The sequence below is a fragment of the Primulina huaijiensis genome, chromosome 9 (assembly GCF_012295235.1).
Source record: "Primulina huaijiensis isolate GDHJ02 chromosome 9, ASM1229523v2, whole genome shotgun sequence".
Classification (NCBI taxonomy): Eukaryota; Viridiplantae; Streptophyta; class Magnoliopsida; order Lamiales; family Gesneriaceae; genus Primulina; species Primulina huaijiensis.
In genome coordinates, this window is record NC_133314.1 from 19,214,356 (window position 1) to 19,230,683 (window position 16,328).

The 16,328-nt window shown below is 33.5% G+C and overlaps 1 protein-coding gene across 1 annotated transcript; it reads left to right on the plus strand.

The window, feature by feature from the left end:
- Nucleotides 1-11,116: 11,116 nt before the first annotated feature.
- LOC140985422 (probable methyltransferase PMT15) lies at nucleotides 11,117-15,407 on the plus strand. The gene is made up of 6 exons (XM_073453286.1): nucleotides 11,117-11,968; nucleotides 13,378-13,588; nucleotides 13,682-13,979; nucleotides 14,203-14,595; nucleotides 14,884-14,961; nucleotides 15,052-15,407. Exons 1-6 carry the CDS (start codon nucleotides 11,285-11,287, stop codon nucleotides 15,293-15,295), a joined length of 1,908 nt encoding a protein of 635 aa, XP_073309387.1. The 5' UTR covers nucleotides 11,117-11,284; the 3' UTR covers nucleotides 15,296-15,407.
- Nucleotides 15,408-16,328: the final 921 nt, after the last annotated feature.

Consider the following 16,328-nt stretch of genomic DNA (forward strand, 5'->3'; position numbering starts at 1 on the left):
GGAGAACCAGGCATAGTATATTGGGCAACAATCCCATGTTCTTGAAGAAACTTCGCAAACGGACCAGGTGCTTGTCCATTCTCAGTGTATCTACCGTAATATTCTCCACCTCTATCAGTTCTCACGATCTTAATATATTTTCCACATTGCTTCTCCACTTCAGCCTTAAAAACCTTAAAGGCTTCAAGTGCTTCGTTTTTATTATGAAGCATGTAGATATACATGTATCGTGAGTAATCATCAATGAAAGAGATGAAGTATTTCGGACTTTGCATGTCCATATCTGGACAACAAATATCTGAATGTATGATTTCTAATATTTCTGTACTCCTCTTGGCACCCTTTTTAGACTTATTAGTCTGCTTTCCCTTAATGCAATCCACACAAGTCTCAAAATCAGTAAAATCTAAAGTACTGAGTACTCCATCATTTACTAATCTTTTAATCCTCTCTATGGAGATGTGTCCCAATCTCCGATGCCATAATATAGAGGAATCTTCATTTATAACACATCTTTTAATACCTCCTTGAACATGCATAGTGGTGTTATTATTTTGTAAATAAATAGAGAAAAGACCATCAACCATTGTACCATTTCCAATAAGATTTGATTTATAAAACAAATTTATTGATTTATCCAAAAACTGAAATGAATAACCAAGGGGTACAAGTTTTGAAACCGAAATTAAATTCCTAGAAAAACTAGGAACATAAAATGTCTTTTCCAAATTTAAAATATAACCACTATTCAACACTAGGCAGCAAGTCCCAATAGCCTCCACATGCGAAGACATCTTGTTTCCTGAATAGATGCTCCGCTCATTTTCTATTGGCTTCCTTAGGTTTTGCATACCCTGCAAGGTATTTGTAACATGGATTGTAGAACCAGAATCAATCCACCATGTGTTATAAATCATATTAACCATATTAGATTCATAAAAGACAAATGAAGTAGGAATACCTTTCTTTTCAAGCCAATCCTTAAATTTATTGCAATCCTTCTTCATGTGTCCCGTCTTTTTACAGAAGAAACACTTGGATTCTTTCTTAATGTCAGGTTGAGGTGGAATTATTCCTTTTTCTTTTCCTTTTCCCTTGACTTTGGCTTGTTTCTTATACTTTCCTTGTGTAATCATAAAGACATTATCACTTGTTTCCATCAACAGCCTTCCTTCCTCTTGAACACACATGGTCATTAATTCATTGATTGACCATTTATCCTTATGTGTATTGTAGGAAATTTTGAAGGGTCCATATTGTTGTGGAAGAGTGCATAAAATGTAGTGCACAAGAAAAGTTTCAGACATTTCCACTTCAAGTATCTTGAGCCGAGCCGCTATGTCCCGCATTTTCATTATGTGCTATCGCACACCTCTCACACTGGTGAGCCTTAATGAAGAGAATTCCATAATTAGGGTGCTTGCTAGTGCCTTATCTGAAGACTGAAATTGTTCATCAATAGCCTTCAGTAATTCTTTGACATTATTATGCTGGTCGACAGAACCACGCATGCCAGCAGAGATTTTGGTCTTTATGAACATTACGCAGAGTCGATTAGATCGCTCCCATTTTTCATAAAGATCAACATCATCCGGAATGTTGTTTTCAGTAATAGCAGATGGTTCGTCTTTCCTTATAGCATAATCAATATCCATCCACCCTAATTGAAGAAGAATTCTTTCTTTCCATATTTTATAGTTGTCGCCCTTTAGTTCGGGAATGTCACATTTCATATCAGAAAAACTCGCAGGTTGCATAACTGCACAAAATATCATATGCTTAAAATTTCGAGACAATATCATGTTTTACCAATGTAATTCATGTTTTTAAAAAATCTAGTGACATAAAATTTTCCTGTGGGCTAAAATTTTAATTCAATAAGATTTTTCTGTAACTTTATGATAAAACTATCAAATTGTATTTTCCTCAACTCCTGTGGGTAAATTAAAAAATATAATTTGATATTTTAACCTAATTAGTTATATAAATATAATAAAAATCCCTGTGAGGTAAAATTTATTATGTTTATATAATTAATTACAATTGTTGTCCATTATGTGATCCAAATCCACTTAATGCATAATTTTTCATAATTAAGGATGCTGTGGCTATTCCTCAATTATTTAAAATTATACGGTTCACCGGACAAAATTTTGGCTTTACTTTAATACTTTATATAATAATTATTTAGTAACATAATCAACATTTTCCAGAAGTGCTCCCAGGAAAGATAGGTAGTGCTAAGGCCCTTTAAATACCTAACTCCTAGTCAGAGCAACGTTCCTCAGAGAGACCAGTGGCTAGTCAAGGCAATTTAAACCAATCTATGAAGAACTCCCCCAGATCATATTTTCTCATGTCACCTTATAATTATTATTAACTTTAATTATCCACATTTATGTGAATCTTTATAAGCCAAACTTTTTCGTTTAATATCTTTATATTCACATTTTTACTTAATATGAACAAATACTTTTTCCATCAGTTTTTCTCTTCAATCAGAGTAGTGATAAAGTGAGGATCACATTTATATGTGGGTTCCTCATCAGTTTTTCTCTTTTATCAGAGTAGTGATAAAGTGAGAATTCTTTGTTCATTTGTGAATATCTGTAATATTTTAATTTTAATATTATATTCACATCTTACTTAATATGTTCATTTCAAATTATAAACAACTTAATATAATTTAATATGAACATAATGTGAATATTGATGTACCAATTATTTTTCAATATTATTTGCATTTTAAATTTCAAAATTAAATGCAATCATAATATTAAATTTGCATGTACAAATCAAACACTTATCCATAATATTTGACATTATAGCTAACATGCAAAAATAATTTCTAAACATGTATTAAAAATTACGTCAAACTTGGAATTATTTTAATGTGTACAAATTATTTAACCAAATGTTATATGTATACCAAATTATACATATAACTTAATAACATATTAATCATTATTTATTTATTATTATTAAAATAATAATAATAATTAAAAAAAATTACGAAAATTGACAATTTTTCAATTGTTAAAAGTTGTGGGTCCCGCAACATTAATTGTGGGTCCCATATTAATTAAATTTTTTTTAATTAAAAAAAATTTAATCATTCATCATATTTGACCGATATAAGTTGAAGTTGGAGAATTGAATCAAGACGTGTGGGTCGTCTATCATTTAAAATATTAAATGCTTTGTCTGAATAATTGTATTCTAACTTCCGAATTCAATTGCCACAAATTACAATCTTTCGAACTCTTCTTCTTTATTCTCTCGTTCAAAATAAAAGTTTTCAGAAACTTTCTTCTTATATCAAAATTTATTTTGAGAAATCCAAAAAATAAATATTATGATCTTCAAGACTCCGGCGTGCAATCAAGAACAAATTTTCAGGTAAGTTTCTTAATATATCCAAACTTCCATTTTTTTACGTAAACTTTCAGACAGAAAATTTTCAAATTTCTTACGTAAAACTTCTAAAAATTTCTTAAACTTCTTGATATGAAAACAAATATTTTCAAGGTAGAGGTATCACTGCTCTGATACCAAATGTTAGAAATTTTTCTCAAAATCATGTTTTTTACGTATACATGAACTTGAAAAACAATATGCGGAAGCTTAAATCAATTGTTACCTCCGGCCATTGAAAATTTTGATTTCTCTGATTTTCTTCTCGGTTGATGCCTTCTAAGCACTCCACCCTCTCAATAGATGGTGTAAATTTTTCTTATGAGGTGTGTGTGCTTAGGGACCTCAATCGTCTCTATTTATAGGCATCTCATACCATCAACGAGAAAATCGGGAGTCTGAATGTTAAAAGAAGAAACATGTACGCATCTCAATTTTCTAAAGTTGAGGTTGCGTACACAAGTTTCGTCAAAATATGTAGGCAATGGCCGTCGCCAATTCCTACACGATACTTCATGTGTCATATTACTTACATGCAACACATATACCATGCAAGATTAGGGTTATCAGATATGTTGCACATGTCGATTCCAAATTTATTTTTATTCAGAGGACATGAACTGTCAGTATTTATATCCATAGGTTTCAAATTTTTCCTAATTTTTTTCAGTTATAATTTTTGGATACAAGAGATAGTTTCTTTACAAGACTACAATAACTTACTGTAGGCAGTGTAAGGAATTAGACATCTTGAACAATGCACGAAATCAAATGAGAAACCAGGAAAGGCAGTCTGCCAGTTCCTAACATTGCAATAAATGCTGGTACTCGTCTTTCAAGAGCAAACTGATCATCTGAGCTTTGTGTGAATCTTTTGGAGCAAAAGAAAGTGTCAAAATGTTTTCATTAAGCATGTATCTGCCGAAACTAGCAACCTGCAATAAAAATCAAGACTACTGAAAGTTTTAAAATATCATTCTCGCACCAGCCCACATCCCATATCAAGAGCCGTTCTTAAAAATTACTATATTACTTACATTTTTTAGTGTCATTATAAATTCTGCTTTTGCAAGTGTTGGTATAAATAAGTATACATGGCTTCCAACTATTTCACTGTTAACATAAAATTATGGCACATATAAATGTCTTTTGAAACCATTTCATTTAACATAGTAGTAAGGATTGTATGTATCAGATATTAGTGTTGTCTCGGATGTTGTAGCACCTTGTGAAAACATATATCGGAATGATATAACACACAAATAAATAACTTTAATTAAAGGTAACACGAGGATAATTATGTACAAGTGAACACACTTGTGCGATGTCTCGTGACAAAATAATCACTAGAAAAGAAATTGAATTTACAAAACCAATACTAGTGAAAAACGAAAAACTATCTTTCTTAACAAGTCAGTAAAGTAAATTGCATCTTAAATATCAATAATAAAAATAACCAAAACGGCCGAAATTCGGCAGAAAATTTTCTTTTTTCTCCCGTATCTCGCTCGTCTCGTTTCTTTTTGGTGCATCAATTATTCTTTAATAAAATATATGAAATTTTCAAAATCGCTACCGATAAGTTCGGTACGGTATCATACCATACCGAGATGTACGGCATACCGTTAAATTCTTTATGTGTGATTTTTGTGGTACGGTAGATACGATTTACCAAAATGGTCGGTATTTTTTCCCACTCCTAGCTCTTACTTATAAATGTCTGTATGATTTTTTTTTTTAAAATATATATATGTCATGCATGTTGTAAATAACATGCATCCTTCAAATAAAATTGGGAGATTATAGTGGAAAAGGTTTTTCCCCCTAATTTCAAAAGAGCAACGAAAACCCAAAAATGTATTTTTTGGCTTCTAACTTTAAAATATTTTTATTCTTCAAAACAAACTCATCTAAGAACATTTTTTTTGTCATAAAAACTGTTTTTCCAGAGAATAAATAAATCATTTTTGCCCCAAAATTTTTAATACCCTACAAAATAAAAATGTTTTCCCTCTTTCTCTAATTTTATTGTCAACAAATGTTACAAATAAATCCTCCTTGTGTGAAAATTATTCTAAGTTTCGATTTTATACTCAAAATATAAAAAAATCTTGATATGTTTTAACAGCATAAATACATCCATATCTCCAAAAATAAAATATGGTCGATTTTAAAAATAAATTGTCGTATTTGATAAAACATTCGAGTATGGAGAACACTCGTCAAAAGAAAAAACGTCGTTATTGAGAAATATTTATCACATATTTATTTCATGTAAAAAATTAAATGAATCCTACATTTTGAAGAAATTATGAAATAATTTTTAGTTTTATTAAATTAAAATGGAAGCACATGGTGTTGGGTACGAGCAGGTAGGCGTCATGGACCTAAGAATCATCTTTCCACTTTCAGGCCAAATTCTACTTGGATTTCATCAACCAATTGCAACGCAGTCAAAGTTAAGTAGATAAAATATGTAAAAATTTGATAAATTATTAGAAGTTCGATTTTTCATATTGATATTTTTTTGGGCGAGTTTGTTACACATAATTTGTCAAGTGTGGTTTATGTGACTAATATAGTTTACACGTTATCGTGTTAATCCAATAATTTACCTAGTGTGTGTAGTTGTATATATATATATATATATATATATATATATATAAATGTTTAACGTAAATAAAGCAATGATTTTCCATGTTAATAGTTTAAAATTTTTGGTTCAACTTTTTTAGATATATATCATTGACTTTTGACTTTGAGAAAATATACTATCATGGTTGGGTATATACACCACGTCAATTTTAATTATTTTATCTTGGATACTTTAATTAAAACAATATTGCAATTAATCAACCCTTGACAAGAAATTAAGAGGGGCCACTTCTTTGCACACTTCACTTTCCATTATATATATATATATATATAATGTGATGCAAAAATTATAAAAAAAAATTGTTAAGAATTTAATTCTCTTACTTAGTAAGTTGGGGTCCTTAATTAATTTGCTTGCTCTATTTTTTTTTTTTTTTTTGATTTATATCATAAGAATGTTTAAGTGAGAATATGGCTTTCGACGATCGCAATTAAATTTGTATACAATTATTTAATTAAGTTATTGTCTGGATCCCATATGTATATATAGAGCTGATTGCTCGTTCCGATGGGCACACGAAGAATTGATAAATTGGGTCAAATTTTTATTTTATTTTTTTTTATTTGGGATGAAAATGAAAATTCTGAGAATGAAAAACTCATGAATTGGATCGAGAACGATGCATATACTAGTGTAATTAACGTTCATAGGTTCTTAACATTAAGAAAAATGGTTTTAGGGGTAGTGAAAATGATTTAAATTAATAGTTAGATTTTGATTCTAAACCAGTGTTGTCAAATTTCGATATTACTACATTTTTCATTTTTTGGCAACTTAGTTCATTTTATCCAGTGTATTGATGTGTCAAAGCAAACCCAAAGAAGAGCAAAAGAAAGGTTGGGTTTGGGTATGTCGGCGCAATGTCGGAAAAATAAATAAAATTGCAAAAAATTAATATAGGATTCCAATGTTGCATGCATATATATATATATACATATATATATATATATATATTAATTTTTTTAATGAATTTTTTTAAAAAATGGGAGCAAACTTGGATGGGCTTGTGGATCGATTGCATGTGATAGGTTTAAAAAGCTTTATATGCATAGGTCCTCACATGGAGGACATTGAATCGTGATATGTTTTATCCATTGCCTAAGTTTCCCTGCGTAGTACCGTTAATTGATGTGAAGGATAAGATAACAAGAGTGTTGATTCTGGAGAGGTCGGTAAAGCCAAAATTCCCGATAGGTTTGGGCCTAAGGAGCCAAGATATGGAAACCCATAGAGTCGAAGGTAGAAGGGAAGATTAAGGAGCTAAGCGAGCTACAATTCTAAGATAAGTAAGACTTATGTATCTGTGATAATGTAGTTTGTTTTTAACATGTGAATAAACCCTTCAATTATCTATTAATCTTTGCCACAAGTAGCTAATGGTCCTTGGAAGTGACATATCTTAAGGTATTGAGGTTGGCCACGAGGCGGAGTTCCCGAAAGAGCAATCTCCCAACAGAGGACAAAACAAACATCATTGTTTTGGTGGGAGTATCTTTAGGATATTGGATTTATTCAAATTTGTAGGGGGCAACCCCATATCTAAGGTGTTGATCTCAAGATTTTACCAAAAATATTATATTGTCTCTCGTATAAATATCAGGTTTATGGTTTGAACTAATGTGTTTTGTATTCATCTTTCAATATATATATTTTAGCATTTGACTTGGGCATTGGAGAAGAGACGCCAGATCACACCTTCGACTCCTTTCTAATGTTAAATCTTTGGTTTTAGGAGAACATGTTATCCAAACCTGTTAGTTTGGGTATTTGGTTCATCAAATCAAATCCAGTTCATTTGTCGTTATCCGGAATATTGAATCATATTTATCCGGAGCATCAGGTGTATATGTATTGAGTCAAATGAAATTTGTGATTTCGAATTCATTTTATTGTTCATCAGTTATCACTGTTCTAAAAATCGTCTTAGGCGCTAGGTGCGGATGACCGCCTAGAAAAAGATCTAGACGGCCAGCCTAGGCGAAGAGACTCCTTGGCGGTTTTAGGCGGTCCTAAGTGGTTAGGGCTTTTATTTTATTTTTTGTGATTTTAAAAAAGTTTTTTGATATTTTAATTTAAATTAAAAATCCAATAAAAAATATATATAATTCTTTTATAGATCCATGATAAAAGCCTAACAAAAAATATGATTTGTTAGGTTTCCCTAAAAAACCGCTTAAGCACCGCCCACCTACCGTTTTTTAGAACATTGTTGTTTATATAACTTAAACAAAAAAAAATTCAAATACATCAACTACTTATTTACTTTTGTTTAAGTAATCTAAATAATGATTTAAAATCATGAATTTCAAATGACTTAATCCAAATGTACCACAAACGATGATACATTTAGGTCAAATGCTACATATGATTAAAGTCATACAACGTTATATTATCTATATATATTGATTTATCATCCATATATTATACATCGTCTCATCGTCTCGTCTCAAATCAAAAACATATAATCATTAAATATTTGATTAAGAGTTTTAAGATTGATTAGGTTGGATCGAGTTAAATTTAAATGTAAATTACATTCTTAGCCATTAACAATTGTAACGACGATGTCATGGCATATACTCAATCGCGCATCGCTGTTTTATAGGCCCACACTAACGCTTTCAGTCTACGATTACAACAATTAACGACTTTAAGCTAGCTAAGTGGCGACTATGTAGAGGCTAAGTGGTTAGCTAGTTTTGGGATAGCAACGTTTTGTTTGATGTTGCCGACTCTGATGGGCAAGTTTTAGGTGAATGTGATTTTAATGTGTGATAATGTTTATTTTTAGGATCCACTTCAAAATTATTTCACAAATCAATAATTTTAGTATAAATTAGAAAAAAACTTTTTGTGCACAAATTAAATTTAACTAGATGCTCCTGCATAGGGGTGGAAAAAAATACCGAATTTATCGAAATTTTTGGTATATCGAAATTTTCGGTACGGTATTGTACCGATACCGAAATTTTCGATATGAAATTTGAAATTTTCGGTATATACCGAAATAATATATATAAATTAAAAAATATTTTTTTTGGGTATAAAACGATATATATCGATACCGTATTAAAATAAAGAATTTAACTTCTGTTTGGACTCATCATATTGGAATAGTACAAATCAAAGTTCAGTGAAGCAACTCGACTCATAGTAGAGAATTTAAACTGTTGAGAAGTCTTATCTCTGTAGCTTAACCTTACAGCTAGCTAGAGGACCGGATGCTGAGTCTCGACTTGCTGAAAAGCTGACAGGGTTCAGAAATCACAGAACCTCAGACATTGTTGCAAAGATAGTGGATGAAGAAGTCGCACATGTTGCGGTTGAAGTTTATTGGTGTTCATTGATGTCTTGGATCTCCAAACACATGTTGCGGTTGGTGTTTAATGTATTTATGTTTTTGTTTTGTATATATATTTCCTGGTCTCTTTGACTGTTTTGAGATATTTGTTTTGTATTTATAATCATTGGGCTTGGAATTACAAGAAAATGAATTTTTTTATATATATTTTCGGTATGACGATATTTTACCGATACCGTACCAACTTTTCGGTATACCTACTTTCGGTACCGAAAAGTCGGTATGGTAACTGTATCATTTTTCTCATATCGATATTTTCGGTACGGTATATGGTATCCAAAATTTTGGTACGGTATATCGTACTGACCACCTCTACTCCTGCATGTTCCAGCTTACAACGAACACACCAACCTGTCGGTGGGTCGAGATCATGTTTACATCAACCTTAAATACAGTCGTTATCTGTCTATGTACATTGAGAAAGTCTCTTGAGCTAACACATTAACTTACAAACTATGTTAAGTGGGTAAACCGCTATGTGCAAACCCTGTGCAACTGGCTCGGCTCACCCGAGAAAGTATTTGTATGGAAAATCGAACGCTCGATCATTGATCAAACACTTACCTACTCCATCAACTCAGACATCTATTATAGCATATTTTATCTATGTTAACTCCAATTTACTCTGTCTTCACTTTCTCCAAACCGAACATATAACTGACTAGTAACGAAGTAATCTACTTCACAAACGGAGGTCTTAGAGTTAATTTATGTCAGATGTGTATCAGATCGGTAAATGTCACAGTCTATATATCAACAAAAATGACTAAATGAGACTAAACAATAATATGATTAGTTATACGTAATTTTATAGTTATTTTTCATTAGTGAAAAATTTGATTCACATCTGTCATCAATTCACGAAATATGTGTATCTCATTCACTGTGAACTCTCATGCATTATGCTTGAGAACGAAATCATATGCTATGCTTGATGCTCATAATCGTGTTATACTTTGATAAAACAAACATTGTTTAAACGAACTCAGTCTTGGGTCCCTCCATGTATTTGATTGCTAAGAACGAACAAGAGGTATAAAAGAAACGATGTTACCCTTCAGCCAATCAGATCTGACCATATGTATAAAACAATCCTGCAAGCTAGTGTCTTAACTTACATTTTTTTTCCAATTTTAATCAATTTACAGTTTTAATATAATAATTTGCATATTTTCTAATTTTGGGAAAAACGTGTAAATTACTGGACAAAATGTAAAATTTCTCTTTCACAAACTCAGGTACTAAATTCGAGACACTGGAAATTAGATTTTTCGTCGGAGCATTTTTACCTCAAAAAAATTTTGGTCAACATAATACAATACATAAAATATAAAACCCATTTTACTTTTACATCCCCTACCTTAAAATCTAATGCAAAGATAGTAACAAAGAAAGATAAAAACTTGTGTGATACGGTCTCACGGTCGTATTGACGGATCTTTTATTTGGGTCATTCATAAAAAACTATCACTTTTTATGCTAAGAGTATTATTTTTTATTGTGAATAACTGAATATCGGTAGGATTGATCCGTCTCACAGATAAAAATTCGTAAGACCGTCTCAAAAAACATGCTCAATAAAGAATTCAAAATTTTCAACCCGGAATAATACCCGACAAAGGAAACATTTAAGGCATAACGCTGTTAATCCGGCATTCCTCAATATTCTTACCTTGTACATAGGAGCCTGTTCTTTCACGAGGCGCGTGTTCCGCACCCCAAACCTTCCCTCTACCTTACATATTATATATACACACACCTATATATACACTTTGACTTCACCTTCTGCTAGATCTTCTCTTCAAATTTCATATTCCAAGACACGGGTGGGTCGGAACCTGTTGGTGAGAAAAATGGCGATTTGTGGCAACTTAACCCACTACCTTTCTACCAAAACGAAGAAAACTAATCTCTATTGTATGGCTTTAATCGTCGTTCTTTGCTCCGTCTCCTATCTCGTCGGAATCTGGAAAAACAGCCGCGGGGGAATCACCTACACCACCCTCCTCCCTAGCCTTCCATGCACAAATGACCAATTCAACAAGAACCCGATTGAAACCAATATAATCACTCTCGACTTCACCGCCCACCACACGGCGGAGCTCCTCGTCCCGCTTTCTCCGGAGGCGCGTGCCATCCACATCCCTCCATGCAAAGCTGAATTGTCCGAGTACACGCCGTGCCAGGATTCTGGGAGGTCATTGAAGTTCGAGAGGGAGATGCTTGTTTACAGAGAAAGGCATTGCCCCGAGAAGAAAGAGCTGCTCAAGTGTAGAATCCCGGCGCCGCACGGGTACACGACGCCGTCCCGGTGGCCGGAGAGCAGGGACACGGTGTGGTATGCCAACGTTCCGCATAAGCATCTGACGGTGGAGAAAGCGGGACAGAATTGGGTCCGATTCGAAGGAGATCGGTTCAGATTCCCCGGTGGCGGGACTATGTTTCCACGTGGCGCCGATGCTTACATCGATGACATCGCCAAGCTGATTAATCTAAAGGATGGCTCTATCAGGACGGCGATTGATACTGGCTGTGGGGTACGTTACGTTTATAATCCTCCAACTTGTTCATTTTCTTACAATTTATATAATAATGTTTTGCGTATGTAATTTTTCCACATTTTCTTTCTTGATAAGAAATAAGCAAATGTTGTCGAATATAGTTTGGTTGATTCATTGTTCATCAACAATGAATTCGATCTATGTTTTAAAATATTTGAGTTACAAACTCAAATCGAACCCAAACATAAAATATGACTCTACTACGATCCATATATGCACAATTTTATGGTCGGGACCGATGAGGCTGGAAGTTCGGAATGAAGGCGTTTTTTAGTTCACATGGTATGAAAATGGAGATTAAGACGTTTTTTCAATTATATATCCTTGAATCTGATTTTCTCATATCACATTTATAAATCAATGGAGTCTATTTTTTAACTATAACATTTGATCATATATGAATGGATTTCAATCAAGATCAATATTGTTGTGTCACGCAAAATTAGCCCATGAAATTAGCTATGCTTTTGTTAGAAAATGAGTATTGGTGTGTGAAGGACGGAGAGAGTGAAAAATTATCTGAGTTCATTTATCCTTAGTTATTATTTTTTTTGTCCATTATATAAGTGGTTTTTGCTCTATATTTTAAGTGGTTGATTAATTAAAAGTTTTGAACACATGATGAGAAGTTAAATCAATTGAGTAAAGGTTTACATTTTCTTGATTTATACTCCAAGAATGTAATTTTATTGGGGGGAAAAAAAAAAAGAAAAAACTGCGAGAGAAAACGAATAAGCGACTCAATCAAAGTGTTTCTTTTCCTTCTCTTTATCATTCATTTAATTTCTATCTAAAGTTTTATTTGTATTGTCATGAATTTTTCCGATTGAAGCAATTTGAATGGCAGTTGGGAATGACTTGATCTTGAATTTTGGTAGTCTGGAAACTTTTTTGTTATGTGCCGAATTCAGGTTGAGTCTATTGAGTGATTGCACTTGTCTGCATGGTCCAATTCTGATTAGGTCTGTGGAGACAAATATATGTTCTACCTAATTAATTATCAGCTACTTATAGGGACTAGGGAGGCAAATATCACCGCAATTGTTGTAATACCCTAATGACACTAAATTATCGACGACAAAATCAGGCTTGTTGGATGATTATTGATGTTTTTTTCGTATATATGTTGGAGAGGAGATTACAATCTGGGACCTCGAACTCGAAACATAGTCTTTTATAGGGTTATTGGGTCGTGGCTGAATATATATATTAATGTTTTGAAACCATATGAGTAGTCCTTTAGATCATCTTTATCTTACAATTCTCAGTCCGAAACTAGTTAGATGGACGCATCAAATAGAATATAATTAAGGTTATTCATGCCATGTATAATAATTTTACCTACAAATATCCTTTTGTAAATTTTGCCTTTAACACTTTTCTAGGTTGCTAGTTGGGGTGCTTATTTGCTCTCTAGAAACATTCTACCCATCTCTTTTGCACCAAAAGATACGCATGAAGCACAAGTTCAATTCGCCCTCGAACGTGGAGTTCCAGCTCTCATTGGAATTTTGGCCACCGAGAGGCTCCCCTATCCTTCTCGAGCTTTCGACATAGCACATTGCTCCCGATGCCTAATCCCGTGGAGCCAATATGGTATATAATCTTTTCTTGACTAAGAAAAACTCTTAACATTCATCATTTTATGAAAGTTTGTTGGTTCTTAACATTAACGAACTATTGGATTAGATGGACTATACTTGATTGAAGTAGACCGGATTTTACGTCCGGGTGGGTATTGGATCCTCTCCGGCCCTCCGGTTAACTGGGAGAATCATTGGAAGGGGTGGAACAGAACTAGAGAAAGCCTGAATGAAGAGCAAAATGGGATTGAGAATGTGGCAAGAAGCCTTTGTTGGAAGAAATTGGTGCAGAAAAATGATCTTGCTATTTGGCAGAAGGCTACTAATCATATGCATTGTAAATTGAATAGGAAAGTCTTTAGGAAGCCTCCCTTTTGCCAGGATCAAGATCCAGATAAAGCTTGGTAAGTACAATAAAACATATTATATACTTATCTTATACAGGTCCAGATCTTGAAATTGTTGAAATGCTTGTGATCCCAAAAGCTTGGGCTCTTGGAAAATTGGTCAATAATTCATCGGTCACTAGTTTCATTTTTAGGCTTAGTTTTCCTATCTAGAATACACTCAGTGGCATGTTCGAGATTCTTTAGTTCATTTTCTGGATTTAGATTCGTACGAGTGCAGGTACACTAAGATGGAATCCTGTTTGACTCCCTTGGCCGACGTATCCGACATCACGGAAACATCCGGTGGACAACTAGCTAATTGGCCGGAAAGATTAACCGCTGTCCCACCAAGAATCCTAAGCGGGAGCATAAAGGGTGTCACGGGAGAAATTTTTGGCAAAGACACTGAACTTTGGAAGAAGAGAGTGTCTCATTACAAGGCTGTAGACCTTCAGTTGGCAGAGCCAGGAAGGTACAGAAACTTGCTTGATATGAATGCATATTTAGGAGGCTTTGCAGCAGCATTGGTCGATGATCCCGCATGGGTTATGAATGTTGTCCCTGTCGAGGTTGATGTGAATACCCTCGGAGTTATCTACGAACGTGGATTGATAGGAACTTATCAGAACTGGTGCGTGCGCTTCTCTCCCCTTTGTCACACTATGCACGAACATTTTGTAAGGCACAAAGAGCTAAAAAGTAGGAAAAGAAATAAAATCCCTGGTGACTCCGAAGCCTCTCCACTCGATCCGCCACTGGTTGTCGGATAACAGCCAAGAGTGAAATTTTAAACATGCCACCCACCCTTCAACAGAGTTGTATTAGTATAGTTATCATTTGTCTCATTATCAGGCTCAAGTCTCAACTACTCCATCGCGTTTGAGACGCCTCTAACAAAGCTAACCTATAACATTTGCAGGTGTGAAGCTATGTCAACTTATCCAAGAACATACGACTTCATCCATGCCGATTCAATATTCACACTATACAAGGATAGGTAAAACTAAAATCCAAGTCCTCGTACATAAAATGTTGCACATGACGAGTAAACACAAAGTGATTGCAGATCGACCCTTTTGTTTTTTAGATGCGAAATGGAAGATATTCTATTGGAAATGGATAGGATTTTACGGCCACAAGGTAGCGTGATCATACGGGACGATGTCGATGTTCTAGTGAATGTTAAGAGTGTAGTAGATGGACTCCAATGGGACAGCAGAATGACTGATCACGAAGGTGGTCCTCATGTTAGGGAGAAGCTTTTGATTGCTACTAAACAATACTGGACAGCTCCTGCAACTGATAAAGAAGCAAAACAAACAGCTTCATAGGGTAAATTTAGTTTCTTTCTTTCTTTTTTTTTCTTTTTCTTTTTCCCTGTAAACACTTCTTTTTTAATATAAATATAAATGTATTCAAAAAAGTTTAATTTTCTTTTTCACTGAGAATGAGGAGAGATTTATTTAATTTTTGACATATTTGCAAATTGCTAATTATCTCACCTCGTTTAGTAAGCTAATTTCCCGTTTAAAATAAACCAGCAAAAAATGAAATAAAACAAAGGAAGCTTAACTTCATCTCTAAAGCTCAATATAATCCAAATGGCTTCTTTAATAATAAATCAAGAAAAGTTCCAATTATCATCCAGTAATATTTTGCATTGATTTTGAGTCAGTTTTATAGAAAAAAGAATTACATAAAACATCTGAGTACAGTATTTGAAGATTGGCAAAAACTTGTGTGAGACGGTCTCACGGGGTCGTATTTTGTGATACAGATCTATTATTTCGGTCATCCATGAAAAAATATTATTTTTTATACTAATAGTATTACTTTTTATTGTGAATAAGCATTGACCCGTCTCACAAATAAAGATTCGTGAGACCGTCTCACCCTATTCTTTGAGATTATCAAATCCTTGTCGTTGCTTCAAAATAAAACTACGTCCACAATACAATTCATTGATAAATTAAATTAGATTTAGAAACTTTGGGCTATAAGCAGCTTAGCCCATTATCAAGAACAAAAACTTGAGGATTGACCAATTTAATTCCTTCCGGCTGAATTGAATACGATTCAAAAATATTTTTTTATTAATTTATTTTTTAAATAACTTCTTAATGTATATGATGTTGGAATTTAATTGGCTTAATGAATGAAAACTAAGGAAAAAAATTTAAGGAAAACTCGAAACGATAGTATTAGAAGAAAAATCAAGTACCAAACGTGCATAAGAGAAGCTGGAGAGTCCAAAAAAGGGAGCCCCAAGAGCAGCCTGAAAAATTCCAGCAACAGCGGGCGCGCTGGGCGCTGGGGCTGCCATTCAAGACCACCCTAGCGCCCCTAAGTTTGCCTGAAAAATTC

Bases quoted from the DNA above. Each gene is read 5' to 3' on its own strand.
- LOC140985422 (XM_073453286.1), top strand. From the start codon at position 11,285: ATGGCGATTTGTGGCAACTTAACCCACTACCTTTCTACCAAAACGAAG. The intron at 11,969-13,377 runs GTACGTTACGTT...ACACTTTTCTAG, and splicing joins CGATTGATACTGGCTGTGGG to GTTGCTAGTTGGGGTGCTTA. The intron at 13,589-13,681 runs GTATATAATCTT...CTATTGGATTAG, and splicing joins AATCCCGTGGAGCCAATATG to ATGGACTATACTTGATTGAA.